The 20,705-nt window shown below is 39.8% G+C and overlaps 1 protein-coding gene across 5 annotated transcripts in view; it reads left to right on the top strand.

Moving 5' to 3' along the window:
• Nucleotides 1-20,705, top strand: part of ELN (elastin) — an 82,152-nt gene that overhangs the window by 32,637 nt on the left and 28,810 nt on the right. For 4 of the 5 annotated variants that reach the window (XM_039346258.1, XM_039346254.1, XM_039346257.1 and 1 more), the window contains exons 2-12: nt 3,999-4,046; nt 5,373-5,414; nt 8,581-8,613; nt 11,259-11,330; nt 13,061-13,270; nt 15,380-15,415; nt 17,556-17,603; nt 17,956-18,027; nt 18,959-18,991; nt 19,179-19,253; nt 19,730-19,762. In XM_039346258.1, coding sequence (XP_039202192.1) covers nt 3,999-4,046; nt 5,373-5,414; nt 8,581-8,613; nt 11,259-11,330; nt 13,061-13,270; nt 15,380-15,415; nt 17,556-17,603; nt 17,956-18,027; nt 18,959-18,991; nt 19,179-19,253; nt 19,730-19,762 — 702 coding nt within the window. The remainder of the gene's footprint in view (nt 1-3,998; nt 4,047-5,372; nt 5,415-8,580; nt 8,614-11,258; nt 11,331-13,060; nt 13,271-15,379; nt 15,416-17,555; nt 17,604-17,955; nt 18,028-18,958; nt 18,992-19,178; nt 19,254-19,729; nt 19,763-20,705) is intronic. The other variant, XM_039346256.1, reaches the window with a different exon arrangement.

The following is a 20,705-nucleotide window of genomic DNA, read 5'->3' as shown; positions in this document are numbered from 1 at the left end:
GGTGCCTCAACACCGGAATTGGGTGCAAAGTAATGGGCTGCCTGGGGGAGAAAAAAATATGCTTTTACGTCCAGATAAGGAACAACCCATTTTGTCGTGCTTGATCCTACAGCACTTACACTGCTCTCAGTTAAGAGGGTTATTTGGGAGAGCTTTAAACAAATACATATGCATTGCTGAGCTAATGCCCTATAACAAAGATGCTTCATCAGCCATCTCAGACCTTATTTTCTTCACCTTGAATTGCTGGGATGGGGTGACATGTACATCCTGCACATCTGTTCATGAGCATGCACAGGCTGCAGATGTCAACTCCTCTTCCACTCTTCTCACTGTTTATCTGGATAGTAAACATTTGCCACTAAATACGTTTGAATTGCAAAATAGCTCTCTTCAATCAGAGGCCTTCCACATATGTTAAACTGCAACACCCCTGATTGATTTGCTGCCAGCCCCTCAGCAGGGTCTTAGGTAGGAATCATGGAAATTGTAATTTAATAGACGTGCAGAGGCCTAGATTGAAGAAAGCCAATTTGTAGATTAAGGGCAGTCAGGGAGGTGGTGCTCTTTGTTAAATATTCAGAGGGTGTGTGGTGTATTGAATTTTGTCTCATGCATTTGGGCTCCTTTGAGGTTGCTAAATCGTTGATTTAATTTTTTTACAATGTTCTGTCCAGTTCCCAAGAAGAGAACTGAATATAAGCCATCCATCCCCAGGATTTCTCTTTGAACACATTTCTACAACATACTAAATTGATAGGTTTGCTAGGGTTAGGCTAAACAAGCAGGGTGGGTTTGTTTGATTAAAAAAAGAATCAACTTTACTATGATGTGCAAACTCAAACAATTGTGGTTTAGTTATGATTTAACATAACATGATTTAGTACGGTGTCAATAACCAGTTACTGGGGCTTTTTGACTAACAAACATCCAGTTTTAACCTCTTCAGGAGCTGCCTACAATCTGATTTCTCCAACTGCCCTGGATAAAGCATAGTTCCTGTTTTGCCTTGTGAGGATATTCAGCTTGTCTTCCACATGGCTTTCAATGCACATGCGTAGATATTAAATGTTAATGCGCTGTGCTAGTTTCCTTTCTTGTCCCTCGGTCTCAGTCTAGGAGCCAGTCTTCCCCATCCTGACATTCTCCAGATGTGCTGGATTGTAGCTCCTATCAACCCAGCCATTGGCCACGCTGGTTGGAAGTAGTGTGCTTTGTAATCCAAGACAGCAGTAGGATGGCAGGTTTGAGGAAACTTGCCATAACCACTTATCAAGAGAGCAAATGTGGCTGAGTCATTGCTGTGCTGTAAGTAATTAGATCTGGATTCGATTAATTTTTTAAAAAAAGACTCAGCAATTGTTGCTCTATAACTGTTAGCTACAGTTGACTAACACTCTTTCCAGGACATGAGTAAATAAATGTCTTCTGTGTCTGATGGAGGAGACTTTCTAGTAATATGTAATATAAGTGGTGGTGGCAAATATGGGGCGCTCTTTAATGTGAGAAAGGGAGTGATATGCCTACCCTTTTTGTCCCTGTGGGATGTCAGAAGAATTTCTCTGCATAAGTGTCTATGGAGATTCTCAGTCATCCAGGTCATGGTTGTCCCAAAGGTGCTTTTTCAAAAAGCAACAGGACTTTGTTTTTCCTTGAAGACATTTCGCTTCTCTTTAAAGAAGCTTCTTTTTATCCATCCACTACCATTCACCGCCAGAACTGAAGAAGCTTCTTGAATGAGAAGCAAAACATCTTCAAAGAAAAACAAAGACCAGTTGCCTTTTGAAAAAGCATCTTTGGGATTCTCTGCATAAGCTTTCTGTGTCCTGCTAGCCCTGTCCTGTCACAGAAATAAGGATGTTATTCTTTGGCTGCATTCCCATGTGTTTCCAACCCCAAATAATATCTTCCCCTACTCTGCTTTAGCAGTTCCAGAAATTGGCTTTTCTCATTTGCAGAAAGGGAAGTGCCAGTGGTTCTGAAGTTACATTTATAATTTGATGCATGCCTCTAGTTTTATGCTTAGAAGACAAATGTACTCTGAATGTGCTTGGAATCATATATTTACTTCATATTTGCTGAAGCTAGACTGGGTACCAGAAAAATATTCTGGGCCTGAAGTTGTGTAATGCTGAGTTGAATGAAAACGCTGCCTTTAGTTAACCCAATTCCTATTGACGATTACATTTTCTGCTGAGCCTTCCTTTTTTCCCCCTTTTCCATAAAAATCTGTATTCATGTGTGTGTGGAGGCTACTGAAACTGAGCTGGAAACATCTGAAAGTCCCAGTAGATGGTGGCAAAAAGAATTTAAAGCATGTGTTTATTGCATCTAGTTCGTTATCTGAACATTTGCCTCCTGGATATGGTAGTTCTAATGCGTGCCTGCACACCTAAACACACACTAATTGTTATTTGGCCATAAAAACTGCGTCTGCTGTTACAGCATTCTCTTGGTTGAAAGAGATCAGCCCATTGTTTGAATCTCAAGGCAAAATATGCTGCATTTAAACACACAAACACAAGTGTTTATTTAAGGGGAAAGAAGCCATAAGGGCATAGTGTCAATAAGAGAAAGGAGAGGCTGGAGAACATGTGGTAACAAGCATGGATTGTATTAGGTTCTGCCTTGCAAAGAGCACAGGTGGCTAGAAGGAACTGACATTTTATTGGAAAGAATGCCAATCCTTAGAGTTGAATAACAAGTGTTGGATTTATGTATGCATATACTCACCTATGGGGGTGTATTTAAACCATACATTTACAATTCTTGAAATTGAAATATCATTTCTGCCATTAAGGAGGTGACTTTGGTAACAGTTTTACATTGGTTTTGAATGAAGGATGAGATTACATGCATGAATATGTGTGTGTGCTTATAAAATAAAATATTCGTCTTAATCCTGTTGAACTTACTAGTTATGTTTGCACAAGACTTTAAGTTAATAATCTAATGGCATTTATAAGACCTAATAAACTTGCTTCATTTTCATCTTGGTTGGGGTGTTTTGTTTACTTGTCAATTGTACATAGCTGCTCACTTTGCATATAACAACAACAACAACAACAACAACAACAATAATAATAATAATAATAATAATAATAATAATAATAATAATAAAGTTGGAAGGGACCTTGGAGGTCATCTAGTCCAACCCCCTGCTCAGGCAGGAAACCCTATACCATTTCAGACAAATGGCTGTCCAGTCTCTTCTTAAAAACTTCCAGTGTTGGAGCATTCACCACTTCTGCAGGCAGGTTGTTCCACTGGTTAATTGTTCTAACTGTCAGGAAGTTTCTCCTTAGTTCTAGGTTTCTTCTCTCCTTGATTAGTTTCCATCTGTTGTTTCTTGTCCTGCCTTCAGGCGCCATGGAAAATAGCCTGACTCCCTCTTCTTTGTGGCAGCCCCTGAAATATTGGAATACTGCTATCATGCCCCCCTTGTCCTTCTCTTCATTAAACTAGACATACCCAATTCCAGAAGCCTTTCCTTATATGCTTTGGCCTCCAGTTCCCTAATCATCTTTGTTGCTCTTCTCTGTATTCTTTCTAGAGTCCTCTGGGCAATGTACAACAAGAACAGGTTGTTGTTGTTTTGTTCCGTTTTGTTTAGTGGCTTAGCATGTTGAGTGAATCCAACCCATTCATTTACCTTATCATGGCCAGGAAAGGATGGCACATGACAATACATTTAAAAAAGAGCAAGGCTTCAGCCGCATGGTTGTGGCCACCATCTTGACTTCTGAGCCTTTGATTACTTAGTTGTAATCACCATCTTGACTTTTTTGCCCTGTCTCTGTCAACACCCATGAACAAGGAAGAGGCAGGGAGAAAGCAGCAGCCAGGAAAGGGGAAGGGAGGGAGGCTTTATCCCAAAGCTGTTTAATCTTTTGGTTGGCCACTGAAGTGAAGTTAAGGAACATGACTAGACTGGTTTCCATCTTTGTTCTCCACGCAATCAAAAAACAAGTTTTTTCTCTCTATTATTTTATTGACAGGGGTTCCAGGTGCTGGAGCAGGAGTTCCAGGAGTAGGGTATTACCCAGGTAAGAATTAGCACCATCCCAACTAAGTATTAAGGATGCCACGGTTGTGCAACATTGATGATGCATTGTGTGTGCCTGCTCACGATACCAATTTCAATTAAACTCAAACCTTAAGCTAGAAAAGAAGCAGCCAGGGAGAAGACCATTATTTATTCATTTGCTTATTTATTCTGCATAATAACATTATTTGAGGGAGGTGAGAATGGAATATTCAGAGTTTTTTCTTCCCTATGAATGGGGGAAATGTTAATTTGCATGAGTGCCTTATACATATGACATGATTAATGCAACTATTTTTCTTAGTTTCCTACTATAAGAAAACAGGATGGAAACTTTAGAATAGTATATTTCTACACGTTGCAGCAGATGCCAAAACAAATTATAATATCTCAGGCATTTTCCAATATTATAAAAGACTCTTTTTTCCCCACTGAGCACTCAATACATCACGTAGCTCAGTGTGGGGACTGGTGCTTTCAGAGGGCACGGTCTATCCTCTTGATCAATGTTTCTCAGCCTTGGCAGCTTTCTGATGTGTGGACTTCAGCTCCCAGAGTTCTTGAGCCAACATCACTGGCTAGGGAATTCTGGGAGTTGAAATCCACACATCTGAAAGCTGCCAAGGTTGAGAAACACTGAAAATTGTGGCATTCTGCAATGTTTCAGGGATGCCTTTTTCCATATCCACCTTAGAATATGGGGGTTATTTCATAGATAGATTGAAATCTTCACTTAGCACCAAATATGCGTTTATAAAATAGGTTGATCATTCTTCTTTTTTGCCCTTCATAACAACGTTGGTATTTCACATGGGGTGGGGGTGTGGAATCTGTCATGATCTTCTATCCAGACAGATTCTGTCTTCTTATTTCTTCGCTTGGGAGAGTTTAAAAAGATTATTGGGGAACATTAAAACAATGTAAATTACTGTGTGAGCTTATCTTGTTTTCACTGGCAATTTGTTTGCACTTATCGTTTTAACAAAAAAACATCTGCAAGTTTATTTCCTTCCTTGCCTTAGTTATTACCCAATTGTGCTATTTCTTTTCTTCACAAAATTAGGGATGTTATTAGTGGCTAAATGAATCTATGTATGCCCATTTCTTTAAAGAAGCATTCTTCAGAGTGCTTTGTCAAACTCCCCTAAGTGGCAAGTGCACAATATAGATATGAATATACTTGGCTCAGAACTCCTGACCTGGGGGAAAAAACAACTAATATGATATCAAGATTGGGACTAGTGTTTTATATGCTTTATTGAAATGATTAAGAATTGCTAACAATCCTTGCTTTCTGCACTGCCTGAGAATTTGTTGATCTCTGCAGGAGCAGGTGGCATCGGAGGCCTAGGGGGACTCGGCGGGACAGGTAAGTCCCTAATGGAATAGAACAAGATTCTTTACTGGGTTTGCTTATAAAATAATACTGTTTTGAAAAATAATAAATAGAATGGGCCGGAACATGCACTTCGCTGCAGGCAAGTGGCTGCCCTTCCTGGCTGCACTCTACTCCCATGACCGACGGCTCTCCTCACCAGGCCGGAACAGAGCCATGGAGAGATACATGCTTGGCATTACAAGACAAGATAGAAAGGCCTGAAAGAGACCTAAAACAAGTTGGATCAACGGCATCAGCAAGTATTGTGGGCCCAATTGGCAAAAGAAAGCTCAAGACTATATTGGTTGGAAATATGCAGAAGAGGCCTTTGTCAAGTTCTTTGAAGAGTTTCATCTGTCGGAACCATGACAGCCTTCATCTTGCAATGGATAAAAAATGGCTAAAATGATGATGATGATAGTAATAATAATAATAATAATAATAATAATAATAATAATAATAATAATAAAGTTGGAAGGGACCTTGGAGGTCATTTAGTCCAACTCCCTGCTCAGGCAGGAAACCCTATACCATTTCAGACGACGACCTAGAGTGGAACAAATGAGGATCTCTTCTTCCTCCCTCTTAAGGGTAGAATTTGGGGATATCCAGTGAAATATACATATCTAAGAAATGCAAAGGAAACTATATCATATAAAGAAAAAAAATCTCCTGATGGTAAGATCTGTACAATAGTGGAACAATCTACCCATGGAGAAGAGGCTGGAGAGTCACCTCTCACAGATGGTTACATTAATTTTCCTACAAATTGCATGGGTTGACTACTGTAGGTAATCCTTGGGCATCTTCCCAACTCCATAGTTCTATGATTCTATCAATGGACAGATAATGATCAAATTCATAGTCACACCTTGGTGGTGATGCCTAACTGTTGGTCTAGGTGGCATTTCCAAAAAAATGCACAAGTCAGAAGTTGTCTAGTTGGCTTATAAGACGTTTGCTTGGAAATGAGCCAGTTTGGCCTAGTCATTAAGGCACCAGTCTAGAAACCAGGAGACTATGAGTTCTAATCCTGCCATAGGCATGAAAGCCAACAAGGTGACCTTTGGTCAGGCATTCTCTCTCAGCCAAGCCACCTCACAGGGTTGTTGTGGAGAAAATAGGAGGAAGATTCTCTGCCTTGAGTTACTTTTAAAAAAATGCTAGTCAAGGAAATGAATGAATGAATGAATGAATGAATGAATGAATGAATGAATGAAACTGTCATGAAGAGTTTGCACCACTTCTGAATCACTTCCGTACCCCAGTGATGTTCAACCTCAGCTGCGATGCAGCATTCAATTGAAAAGGCCAGAGCTCAGCAAAGCTTAGGGGCCAGGTTCTTTTCTCCATTGGAGGGAGCTCTTGCTTCATCCCTTCTCCTAGCTCTGAGCTTCAGCCATCTAAAAGATCTTGTAAGAGGAATGCTAGCTTTCCTGCTTTGCATCTCACCTCAGTAACCTGAGGAAAAGGAGGAATGAAATTGCCAGATTCTTTTTGTACAGTACTGTAAATACAAGGAAGATGAGAAAATCTAAGGATCTAAGGCAATTCAGGGCAGAGAAGTAGTTTTGGCTCTTCTCCTTGTGAACTTGGCAGTCACAAAGGGGGTTGCAGAGATTTTTTAAGTTGGTTTTTGAAGAAATGGGGAGTGGAAATACAGTATTATGGAAATACTTCCAGGCAAAGTTTCTCAGCCTAATCTATTTTCCAAAGTTGCAGATGGTTCCTGGAATGGACAAACATTTTTTTAAAAAAGGATTTCTATCCATGTGTTGCATGTGAATGCACATGTTTATATGCGGGAGAAGAAAGTTTGTCACTGGGGTAACTGCTGTTATCTGAGCATTCCTTCCACAGGATTGCTGAGATGGCCAGCAGAGATGCTTCTCTCACACAAGGGCTATCCTCATCAGGCTGTGGCTTTCCAGAGTGGTGTGCATCCTGAGGAACCTGCCATAAAGGCCTTGGTCTTCCTAAAGGGACATGAGGGCATTGCCTGTTCAGCTTTATGCAAGCGGAAGACCCACTTGAAATCATACATTCAGTTTTGGTCACCACAATATAAAAAAGATGTTGAGACTCTGGAAAGAGTGCAGAGAAGAGCAACAAAGATGATTAGGGGGCTGGAGGCTAAAACATATGAAGAACGGTGGCAGGAATTGGGTATGTCTAGTCTGGCGAAAAGAAGTACGAGGGGCGACATGATAGCAGCGTTCCAATATCTCAAGGGTTGCCAGAAAGAAGAGGGGATCAACCTATTTTCCAAAGCACCAGAAGGCAGGACAAGAAACAATGGGTGGAAACTAACTAAGGAGAGAACCAACCTAGAAGTGAGGAGAAATTTCCTGACAGTGAGAATAAACCAATGGAATGGCTTGCCTTCAGAAGTTGTGGATACTCAATCACTGGAGGCTTTTAAGAAGAGACTGGAAACCATTTGTCTGAAACAATAAAGGGTCTCCTGCTTGAGCAAAGGGTTGGACTTGAAGACCTCCAAGATCCTTTCCAATTCTGATGATGTTCTAAGATCTATTGCCAAGGGAGCTGCCAGTTGGGAACTGTGTTGAGTGCAGCTGCCCTCTTGAGATTTTGTTGAGAGCATAAGTGACAATATCAGTCTTGTAAAAGGCTTATAGATTAAGTTGATATTCTCCACATTGAAAAAAAAATAATTCCCAGGGAAGGCTCTATTCTTTCTAGCAACCAAAGTAATTGGCCAATTGGAGCCTTGCAGGGCTGTCAGATGGATGGGAATGCAAGTCAGTCCTGCTTACCTAACACTAAACCAGGAACAATGTCTGCTTGCCTATTTATTTTGCATGCACCTAGTCATCAGAATTAGTCCTCGGATTTTTCTCTGCACAACTCTGGTTCATCATAGGGAACTAGGAAGTTTGCAAACCTGAGCTAAGTCCTATTATACAGTACTGTAATCATTCCATTGTTTTATGAATGCAGAAACTGTTGCCTCCCTATTCTCCCTTTACCATGTAGCCAATCGGCTGGGGGGGGGTGGAAACCCTTAAATGACATTCTTCCTTCTAAACTGACATTACAAAATGAACATCTATCTAATTAACCCACAAGAAGTGTCACATTTCTGGATACACAATTTATCTGGAAAAATTGCTTCTTTTTTGATGTTCTTCCATAGGAACTGGCATTGGAGGCGGTCTTGGAGGAGTAGGTGAGTCATTGTCTCAACTAACTAGGCTTCACCTCAAGTCAGAAGATTGTTCAGCCTGCATCAAACCGGGTGGCATCTAGTTCAATTGTAATTGAACTCAAATAGCTAAGCAGAAATCAACAGGGCTGTAGACTAAATCAGGAAGTTGAAACCTATTCTAAAAAAGGCAAAAGCAAATTGATTTCATAGTGTTGAAAAGACACAGATATGAATTCAACAGGAGTCAAACCATTATGAAAGAGTTTTTTATCTATCTTCACCTACCACAATCTGTAAGTGTATTGTGATTACAACTTCCAGAATTTCCAGCTTCTGTAGATTCCAGTAGGGTTCTTCTCCTTCAACAGCTGGAGTCTATCAAAAGAACAATATTACGGGGAATTGATTCATTTTGTGTAAAATTCTACTCATATAACTCAAACTGCATATAATATACTGTATATAGTATATTGTTTATAAGTACATATGCATTATATTGTATTATATTACCTACAGTTCCCATAACCTTTAACTAGATGGAATGGTACATCACAGGACAAAATGTTTTTAACTGAAGTACCTTAAATAACTAACTTAGAAAAAGTGTCCAGGGCCTGGGACCCATGACTGCCATGGAATTGGAATTTGGGCAAATTTTACAAAACATGGCATAAAAATGATAAAACGTTTTATAATACGAAACATCATAAAACATCTTTTGTGCTCAGCTGCCGACATTTGACTAAGCTATACAGTTCAACATGGGCTGTTTTCAAGGCAGATACATCTTTGAATATCTCCCTGAATTTTTAAAAATTTTCAACTACATTAGAAGCTCTGCCATTACTGAAGACATAGTAAGGTGACCAACTTTTTTACAATGAAAAGGAGGACACAAATAAATTGAAGAAAAAAATATTGTAAAAGCTGGCCTGGCCCATGGAAGATCAACCGCCCGCCATGCCCCCGCCCGCAGCCACCCCGCCAGCACCGCTGCCCCACCGTGTAGAGCGGGCCCCACAGCTCCCAAAGCACCAGCCTCCCTGCCAGCACCACCGCCCACCCTGCGCAGCCCCGTGTAGAGAGATCCCCGCAGCTCCTACAGCACGGGGGAAGCCAGCCATTGCTGCCCCTCACACCCCTGCCCGCAGCACCCCCGCCGCCCCTGCCTCTTGCACCCGCATCCATTATTGCCCTAGCAGAGCCGAAGATCAAGAGAAACTTACCGGTCCAGTCTCCTCCAGGTATCTTCGGAACTAACTAGGAGATGGTGTAGTTGGGTGCAAAGTTCCTGCCAATTTGCCTTCGCTGCAGACAACTTGCATGTGCAAAGTTTGCCAGCTGGGTGTTTTGGCGCACTCAGCAGCAATTCCTATTGGCTTTTGAAAGCCAATAGCGGGAGTAGCACAGCTCATGCAAAAGTTGAAAAAAAACCCATCAAAGATGCCGGAACACCGTTCTGAGCGTTCTATGAGAAAAAAAAGCCCTGCAGATTAGTCTTCAAATATCAAAAAGGAGGACATGTAGGAGGACACTTTTCGAGGGAGGACAGACCTTACAAAAGGAGGACTGTCCTCCCTAAAGGAGGACGGTTGGTCACCTTAGACATAGAGGAATCTGGTAAGGAAATATCTTTGAAATGATGTATAATGTATACATATGGTACCCACACTTCAAAATTACCCTTTTGAGGGCTGTATTATCATTACATTTGTGTAGTTTTAATGCAGAGCAGATGAAAAATCCTATACAGGTACTTCTCAGCTTATGAATTGCTTCTCAGTTGCTTAACAACTGTTTAAAATTATAGTGGGCCTGGAACACCCTATAAAGTACTTCTGGCTGTTGTAAAATGTGCCATCATCACCCTTGACAACCCACTCACTTTTACAACCAGCTGCAGCACTGACCTGTGGTCATGTGACAGGCTATTTGCAGCATTTTTTTCTAGTTTCTGGCATTTTATTGCTGAATTCTGGGAAAATTTATGTTACTTCTGAGAAGACCATTGAGGATTTGTCTCTCCCTGTCATGTTGTATTAGTTGTGTGAATCGTTCAGAATAGGGCACAAAGAAGATACTGCATACAGGTAGTCCTCGTCTTACAACAGTTCATTTAGTGACCATTCAAAGCTACAACGACAATAAAAAATGTAACTTGTGCCCATTTTTCACAGTTACAACCTTTTCAACATCCCCATGATTATGTGATCAAATTTCAGACACTTGGCAACTGATTCATATTTATGACCGTTGCTGTGTCCCTGGGTCATATGGTCCCTTCTTGCGAACTTTTGACAAGCAAAGTCAACAGAGTCCCTTAACTGGATTATTAACTTATCCACTGCAATGATTCAAGAAAGGTCGTATAAATGAGGCAAAACTCACTTAACAAATAAGTCACTTAACAACAGAAATTTTGGGCCCAATTGTGGTCATAAATCGAGGACTGCCTGTACTCAAGTCTGTGTTTGTATATTTTGTTAAGACACAGTACAATTATTTTGAGTTTAACGTGATATGAATTTAGCCATTGTGGATTTATTCAGTAAGCTACAGTCAAATAACCCCTAGCTTATATAGCATCTCAACTCAACTGGGGCTTCCCATTTAACAAATGACACACAACTGTTCCCATCAAAAATGAATGGTGCCTTTTTTTACAGGTGGCCTATATCCAGGAGGTGTCTATCCTGCTGGATCTGCAGCTGCAGCCTATAAAGCCGCCGCTAAAGCTGGTGAGTCAAAGTTGCTGTTAACAGTTGACCTCATGTACAATATTCTGATTCTATTCCATCTTGCCACTTGGATAAAAATCATGGATGAAGTCAAGGTCTATTCAACTCTCTTTGCCTTTACTGGCTTTCTTGGTACTTGATGCCAAGTCCTATATCACTCTCTCGTTCTTATAAGGTCATCCCTTTATTTGCTTTTTCCCCATCTTGGCTTATAGATGGTAACTTACTCTTAGTGATTCCTGATATAATGAATCCTCAATTTATGAACAGTCACTTAGCAACTGGTTGAAGTTGCAACAGACCTGCCCCCCCCCGAAGGTACTTTTGACCTGGTTCCAAACTCCCCCCCCCTTGTGGTCATATAAATACATTTTGGGTGCTTGGCAACTGGCCTGTGCTTATGGCTACTTGCCGAATCCTGCGGTCACATGACCAGGATTATGACAATTTTGCCAAAAACCAGACTATATTTGCAGTTTTCAGCAAAAATGCCCCATAGTAAACAATAGGTTTGCTTAACAATCATGGCATTTGCTTAGCAACTGCTACAAAAATGATTGTAAAATTGGCTGCATTCATGTAATGACCCACTTTATGACTGTCATGAACTGTACTGGGCAAGCTCCATTATGGTCCTAAGTGAAGGACAACCTCTATGGAAGTCATTGCCTTATGCTTCCTGCCCTTAGAGGAGACTTCCTATGATTGCTCTCCATGAATGCTCTCTTCTTCTTCTTCTTCTTCTTCTTCTTCTTCTTCTTCTTCTTCTTCTTCTTCTTCTTCTTCTTCTTCTTCTTCTTCTTCTTCTTCTTCTTATTCTTCTTCTTCTTCTTCTTATTCTTCTTATTCTTCTTCTTCTTCTTCTTCTTCTTCTTCTTCTTCTTCTTCTTCTTCTTCTTCTTCTTCTTCTTCTCCTCCTCCTCCTCCTCCTCCTCCTCCTTCTCCTTCTCCTTCTCCTTCTCCTTCTCCTTCTCCTTCTTCCTGCTCTTCCTATTCCTTCTCTTCCTTTTATTCTTATTCTTGTTTTTAATAAATTATTGTATTAAAGATGATAATTTATAATAAAAAAACTAGTACAAAAAATAGAAGATGCAGTAAAGGTAAATCTAGAAAGAGAAATAAAAAGGAAAGAAAAATTATAATGTAATTAAAAGAAAAAATATATAAAAACTGACTTCCCCCTCATCATAACATGTATAAACAATTTTAATAACTTATCACCTTCTCTTAAAATACAACAAATGATCTCTTCTTCCCATATCCCATTTCTTATCTATAAACAAATCCATTAAAACCTCATCATTTCAATCCTGATGCCAGCAAAATTCCATTAAAAGTCAACATACAGCATATCTATTTTAGCGTTGATCAAATAAACCAACTTTATATTCCGCCCTTTTACTTCTAACAGTCTTGATGTTCTTCAAATAATGCCCTAGAACTTAATTTTTCATTTTTTCTTTGTCCCTTCTCACAAAACTCTTCTTTGTCTTTGTGTGAGTGGGCAAACAATGAGAAGAGTACACCTGTGGAAGCAGCAAATTCTATTTTCTGTCATCCAAAATACATTTTTTTACTTATATTTATATTTTATTTATTTATATTTCCTATTTCTAAATTATATCACCCCTCTTAGATATAAGAAGTCTAGATATAAGAGAATCATCCATCTCATCCCAACACCAAACTAGTCCACAAACCTCAATATGTATGTGTTTTATCATCTTCAGGACTTGGTGGTCTACTTGGTGGCGGTGGAGGTGGATTACCTGGAGGTGGCATAGGCAGACTACCTGGAGGTGGAGTAGGTGGACTACCTGGAGGTGGACTAGGTGGACTACCTGGAGGCGGCATAGGTGGACTACCTGGAGGTGGAATAGGCGGTCTACCTGGAGGCGGCATAGGTGGACTACCTGGAGGTGGTGTGGGTGGATTACCTGGTAGGTCTATTAACATGGAGTAATTATATTATCAACCTTTCTGTACCGCAAAATCTTAGCTCTGAATAAGAATGGTTGTTCAGTAAATCCAAGGTCAACTTCTTCTAATTACATGTTTCAAACTAGGAGAAAGTTGGAGGGACAGTTTCTGACTTTGCTTATCAAGTTAGAGAAGCAGTTTATGGTGTGGTGGAAACAATGAAACAAAAATTCTCCATTCCCCCACTTACCTGTCTTGGTCATGGGCAAGGAGAGCATGTGGTATTGTGTGCATCATGACACCATCATGGAAATATGTAATATACAACATCTACTTGCATTATTTGGAGTGATTGTGCAATGACATTGTGGCATTTGTGGTGGTTTCCAACAGATGCCTCTGTAAACCTAGTCGCTGAATTTCCCATGTTTTGATTTTGTGCTGATGTGGGGAAAACGACCATTTAAATAAAGGACCTTTCCACAATAGAACAATACATTAAGTTATAGGCTAACCAAAAGGTCTGGCTTCACAAAACACACTAAATCACCAAAGAACTTATGAAAGTAGACGCTATCTAAGCTGCCATTAGAACTTAAAATGACTTGGTTAAGCATGTTATTTGAAGCTAGCTTTTATGTGTAAATAATCACGATACCCCAGAAAAGCCATCTATCTCCAATTACTTCTTCTTTTAAAAGAAGCACTGTAATTGGAGATGGGCGGCTTTTCTGTGGTATCAATTGGATTGATGTTAAGTGCTGACTCCTTTGAAACTTCTCATCTGCCAATGGGGTGAATAGACAGAAGACATATGGCATATTAGCATCACCAACTTGATGATGTTAATATGCCATTTTTAGAGAGCTTTAAAAAAAAAGGATTTCAGAAATCTAATAATCAGTGATTACAGATGAGGCCATGATGATGGCAATCTTCATATCATGTTCCTGAATTCTTCCCATGCATCTCAGCCTATCAACCTTACATTTGCTCAGTTGGGAATAGAATGCCTTCCTGATGCCTTGGTTGTATTTATATAACAAGTTTTACATTATTTTGAATTCACAGAACACTTGGCATCATAAACAAGCTAAATTCACACAACCAACAGCATGATTTACAAATGCAAACCTGATTATTGATCAAAAGGAAGTGGCTTAAATACACTCTGACAGGGGAGAATCACTTTTAAACTTTTGAAGTATGAAACCCAATCCAACCGTAAAAATTTCCCCTTGAATGAAAAGTAATAAGATGACAACGATATCCTATTACTGTAGTTGGGATATTTGCTAAGCTATCCACAAAGTTCTCTCATAACACTGATTGAGGCAGTTGCTCATTTAAACCCCACAAAGGCACAGGCATCCGCTACAGACTTTAAGGACCCCCCCAAAAAATAACCCATTGAAAAATTATTTGCCATGTTATGATGCAGATTCTGACCTTTCAAACTTTTGGCTTAACCTTGGATATAAATGCATAAGTCTCAAGGATTGCAAGTTTCATCTCTTGTTCCTCCGTCTGGCAGATGACCAAGCACAAAGTTGTTTAATAGGTTTATGCAAACCGAAATTATTTTTTATTGTAAACTCATCTTAAAAGTTTAATAATAAAAGAACAATAGCATTGGGGGGGGCCGTTCAGTGTTGGAACTGGTTGGTGGATTAACCGAGAAGCATATTAATTTTGCCCTTTTTGCTTCTTACCTTTGTATTTAGTGTTGTATTTAATGTTTTGATATTTATGATTTTAACTGTAAGCACCAAGAGTCACTTTTCAGAATAACATGGGCAGTATCTAAATTTAATAAAGAAATAAAATGAAATAAAATTGCCCATTGAAATCATGGCCTGTTAAATTCCGCTCCCTAGCCCACCATGTTTTAATTTCTTTGGTCCAAAATAAATTAGTCCTATCTATCTAACCCTTGAAATACATTTGCTGATTTTGACTTGCACAATCTCACGAAGATTGCATGATCCAACTGAAAGCACCTTTGCACTACTACTTAACAATACATCCTGTTTGAATCTGTTTTTTGGACCAGAGCAAAAAAATGGACAAATATTTATGCTGGACTAAGGCTTTTGCACTGCATCAACTGGTCTCTTTTGCTCCCACAGGTGCTGGTACTGGAGCCAAACCTGGGAAAATCCCTGGTAGGTCAGCAGTTGCTCCAAGAAACTTCAGCTCAAATAAGGATGAATGCTCTGAATTTTAATAACATGTTAATTAGCTGGGAGAGTAAGTGGGCTATAAAAACCGAAGGCATAGCTTGGGTTCATCTTTTGCTCTCTGACTTATAGGATTAGGTGGCTAATCACAGTGGGCTCTAGATGAACAACATTTTGTCTTTCATTTAAAACATTACTTCCACTCCATGTCCATCTGGGAAGCTAATGGTCATTTCCAAAAGATAGAAGAACCTCACATCGTTATAAAAATAACAGAATAGTGCTTTGGTGTGAAACAACACCATTAGGGATATCTTGATTTACCCATTTTTTTTAAATATGTGAGGTTTTTTGGACAGCAATCTTTTTTCCTCATCAAAAATAGTAAAAAGAGGCCAAAAGGACACAATTCTAAATAGAACAGCAATCAACAATCTTCAGTGGATCAGAAACAACCCCCTTGAATAGTATGAACCGACTGGTATTTGGTTAAAAGGTGGTCTCACTCAGTTTTGTGGCCCTTATTGCTAAGTAGCTGGCTTCCTACTACATATTTAACCTGAATTTAACCATTTTCTAGGTTTGCATTATATACTGAACTATAAACTAGCTAAACAGACTGGGACATGAAACATATCAAGGCACAGTAAAATTACTCAGTCATGAATTGACTTGATTGTGCAATTTAAGCCTCTGCCCAATCCAATAAGTCTGAGTGGCTTGGGTTTTAGGGCCTCTGGCTCTGGTATTTTTCCATCTTTACTTCTGCATGGGGTTGCGCTACTCCAAACAGAAATGCAATGCAATCTGGAGTTCTCCCGAGTCTCCTGCTTGAAGAGCAGATAACCACCTTGGCAAGGAGAGGTTTTGTACAACTTTATTTGTGTGCCACTTGTTGCTTTCCTGGGCCAGGAGGCACTGCTCAAAATCACTTTCACAGTTATCTCCCAATTGAATTACCACAATGCAAATGTTTCAGAATGCAGCAATGTGAACTGTTAGGAGCAGATTTCGGTATATTCATGCTACACCTCTACTCCACAACCTGTATTGACTCCCAGTGTGGTTTTGAATAAATTCAAGGTGCTGATTTTCATCTATAGATTCCTTCAAGACATGGAACCAAGTTACTGTATTTGCAGAGCTATCTTCCCCACTGTTTCTAGCCATCCCATTTGATCCAAGAGGAATCAGTTTGGGTTCCCTCAATTAAAGAATGTCAGCTAATGGGACCCATTCTGTTGCAATGCTGACCTTAGAGAAATTGCTGAAGACCTGGAGGTGCTCCAGGGCGTGGAGGTCAAGGCAGGTAGATGAGATGTTATTGGGTGTAATTGGGCTTGGTCTCAGTGATCATTAGATGTTTTTACATTTTTTACTGTTATTGTTCATCTATTCAAGTTGATTAAATGCAGAAATAAATTTAACATCAGCCTTCATTGATTTGATGCTCTCCAGATGTGTTTACATTTTGCAGAATTCCTAAGTAGCATAAACACTGAGAATTCTGGAAATTGAAGCCCCGGCAAAAAAAATGATTGTCATAAATGGTCTTGACCTGCTATCTTAGAGAAAAACAGAGGAACGAGCTAATAGATCATTTAAAGAGAAAATGTCTATTAAGACTGTGCTAGGACTTGCTTGGAAGCTTTATAATTCTTTGCAACAGATAAACAAAAATGAAAGTGTTCAAGAGAGAAGGCTAAAATCAATTTAGCAAGTGTTTTTGACTTAGTAGAAACTAGTTGACCTAATGACTTTAAATCTCACCTAGTTAAAATTCTTGCCTAGAACTTTTTAACTCATAAAGCCTCTTAGCATTACAGAAGAAGTTTGTTACGGTCTTCTGGGATGTTATTTCAGTTTCCCAAGGCAGCGTTCCAAATTAGCAGGTGGTTCTTGATCCAAGTAAAGTATTAACCAAACCAAGGCTGATCCTGCTTAGCTTCTAAGATCAGTTTTGTGCTGCCACCTGCTGAGACCATTAAAATGGTCTCAGCAGATGGAGACTCCAAGAAGGAGTCAGAGAATTCTTCTAGCTAAGGCATTTGAACTAAATATAATGCCCCAGTGGGAGAAGGTCATGGAAGGAAGAATGGTAGCAACTTTTTTCTATGTTTGACAGGTGTTGGAATTCCAGGAGTCTTCCCTGGAGGTGTACTTCCTGGCACAGGTGAGTTTGGCCTGTGTAAGGGCCATTCCCTCCCTTCCTTCAGCAACATGATGTTGAATGCATAGGTGCAAATTTAGCACATTTCAACAAACCAAAGAATAATGATGGAATGCTTGCAATTTACTATGTGAGACAAGGAGCCTCAAATTTCCTGACAGTTAGAACAATTAATCAGTGGATGGGTGCTCCAACACTGGAGGTTTTTAAGAAGCGATTGGACTACCATTTATCTGAAATGATATAGGGTTTCCTGCTTGAGCAGGGAGTTGGACTAGGAGACCTCCAAGGTCCCTTCCAACTCTTGTTATTTTGTTAAATAAAACCTTAAAGCTGCTGTTTCTGTAAATCTCAGGAATCCGCTATCCTGGTGTAGGAGTCTTGCCAGGAGTGCCAACTGGAACAGGTGTCAAACAGAAAGTCCCAGGTAAGTGGCATCTCTACCCCAAATGTTATTGTTTATAACAAGGTTTTGTTAGGATCTTATAATTCAGTGATTCTCAAACATTTTGGTCTCAGGCCCCATTTATGGTCTTAAAATTGATTGAGGACTCTGTAGAGCTTTGGTTTATGTGGATTGAATCTCTTGATATTTACTGTATTGGAAAATAAAACAGAAGAGTTGTAAAATATTTATTCTTTTGACTTGACACAGGGTTCCCCAGACCACTCTTTAAGAACTGCCCTTCTAATTCATACTGTGATTTACTTACCTCTGTCTCTGTGTGTGCATAGATGTGTGTGCCTCAATGTATGTGCATGTGCATAGATGCGCTTGTAAGAGCGCAACATATCTGCAAACACCTTCACTCTCAGTACTGATTTCTGAAAAGACCAAAACCAATCACATTACAGGTGATCCTTATTTAATGACCATGCCAATGAGTGTTCAAACTTATGAGAGTGCTGAATGAGTAGCAGTTACGACAGATCATTGGCTGCAGCATCCCCACATCATGTGACTGTGCACTGTGCACCCAGCTTGCAATTATGATGTTGCAACACCCCTTGGTCATCTGATCACCATTTGCAACCTTCTTTAATGACCCCATGAGGAAGCTGACAGGAGGTCTCAAGTGGCAACCACACAATGTCCTTGCTTAATGATCACATCACTTAGTGACAGAAATTCCTTCCCAATTGCCATTGTTAACCAAAGACTACAGTACCTGTATATGTAGATTGCTAGAAAAATATCATATATCTTAAAATCCTTTATAACTCAGATACGTTTTGAAATATCCTACACTCTAGCTACAGTACTGGGTTTTTTTTTCTCCTTTTCTTTTGGCATATTCATACTGCTATGTTCATATTAGAAGCAATTTCTAACATGCTTTCCCCTTCTCCTCTTTCAGGAGCTGGAGCAGGAGCCTTTGCTGGAATCCCTGGTAGGTTGGATGCTTTAAAAAAGAAAGAAAAAATGAGGGTTGCATCTCATATATACCCTGCTTCTATGGTAGCTGAAGATGAGACCAATCTATTCTGGTTCTTGGCTACAAAGTGGAGTAGGAAAATGTATTAGGTCATTGTTAGTTTGTGACCTTTCCCCTGTCAGCCCTCTACTTCATGTTACAGGACTTGGAGGAATTGGAGGTGGACAGCAACCAGGCCTACCTCTGGGTTATCCCATCAAGGCACCAAAACTCCCAGGTGATTCTTAATCCAGAGTTTAACAAATTGCTTTACACATCTCTGAAACATTTGTCCAAATAATCTATATATACTGACTACATTAGAAGGATTTCTCTCTCTCTCTCTCTCTCTCTCTCTCTCTCTCTCTCTCTCTCTCTCTCTCTCTCTCTCTCTCTCTCTCTCAATTTACATAACATTGCAAGACAAAAATAAAGTCTATTGTGTGAAACAGTTGTGGCTTGTAAATTATATCTTTGGCCTAACACAATGAGCAACTCTAAGATGGGCGAACTTCAACTTCTATAATTCCTCAGCCAGCCATGATTGATTGTGGAATTCTGAGAGTTGAAGTCCACAATTTTAGAGTTGCAAGGTTGAGAAACACTCCTAGCAGTCCACAAAGACTGTATTCTATCCTAATTGAAGGAGTAGTCTGTCTCAGTAAAATACCAGCTGCCTGTGTGCGTGTTCTGATCAAATGGTTCTCTTTCCAGGTAGTTACTATGGTGCTGGCAAGCTGACTTTCGGTGAGTCCTCTTGACATGTCTTCCATTCTAAACCTTTTACTCAGTGGTTGTGTAGCAAATAATGTCTGGGGCTTGATAGAAATGGGCACAGCTTAAGACCTTAAATCAACTAAATTATCAACTGGATTCCACATTGCACAACTCTGCTTGTATACCAATTGTGCCCTTTCCTAGACTAGGTCATAGTCATTCACACTTTGGTCACTTCTAATTTGGATTACTGCAACATGCTGTAAGTGGGACTATTCATGAAGTCCACCCAAAAGTTACAACGGGTCCAAAATGCAGCAATGCATAATGTATTGAGTGTCCCTAGTTTCACTCATATTACACCCATTGCAGGAGCTGTGCTGGCTCCCAGTTTTTTTCAGGGTGCAGTCTAAGGTGCTGGTTATTACTTTTAAAGCCTTCATAGTGTGGGACCAGGTTATTTGCCTCTCTGAAGATATGTGTCCATCTGACTAGAGTTGATGCATTGGGCACACTTCGGTTTTCTTCCCTTAAATATTGCCATCTTATGGGGCCTAGAACTGTGCCTTTTCCTTGTAGCCTCTGCCTTAAGAACTGATGGGCCCCTAGAGAGCATTAAAATCTAATTCTTCCCCCAGGAAGAGGTTTTAGAATAGGGTGAGGTCAAGATGGGACAATAATGTGGATGCATCAGAGCAGTTTTTCTGTTTCTGGTTTTGTTACCGTTAATTTGTTACTGTTTTATATATTTTTTTGTCAGTTGTAAGCCACCCAGATCTGTTTTTAAAATGGGCAGCTATATAACTGTTTTAAAGGAAGAATTAATAATGGACCAGGTGAGCCATCCATTTAAAAGGAAGGTTTGTGAAGCTTAGCATCAGGCTTCATAGTAAGCCTAAGAATGTGAGCATGTTTTCCTTACTGATTTCTGTCATTTGGTTTGAATCTAGTTCTAGGTCTCATGACTTTGATT

Source organism: Crotalus tigris, unplaced genomic scaffold, assembly GCF_016545835.1.
Source record: "Crotalus tigris isolate CLP2741 ecotype Arizona unplaced genomic scaffold, ASM1654583v1 scf7180000017987.690289119674:8195010, whole genome shotgun sequence".
NCBI lineage: Eukaryota > Metazoa > Chordata > Lepidosauria > Squamata > Viperidae > Crotalus > Crotalus tigris.
Note: the sequence above shows the minus strand (reverse complement) of the source record. Positions and strands in the feature narration are given on the sequence as shown.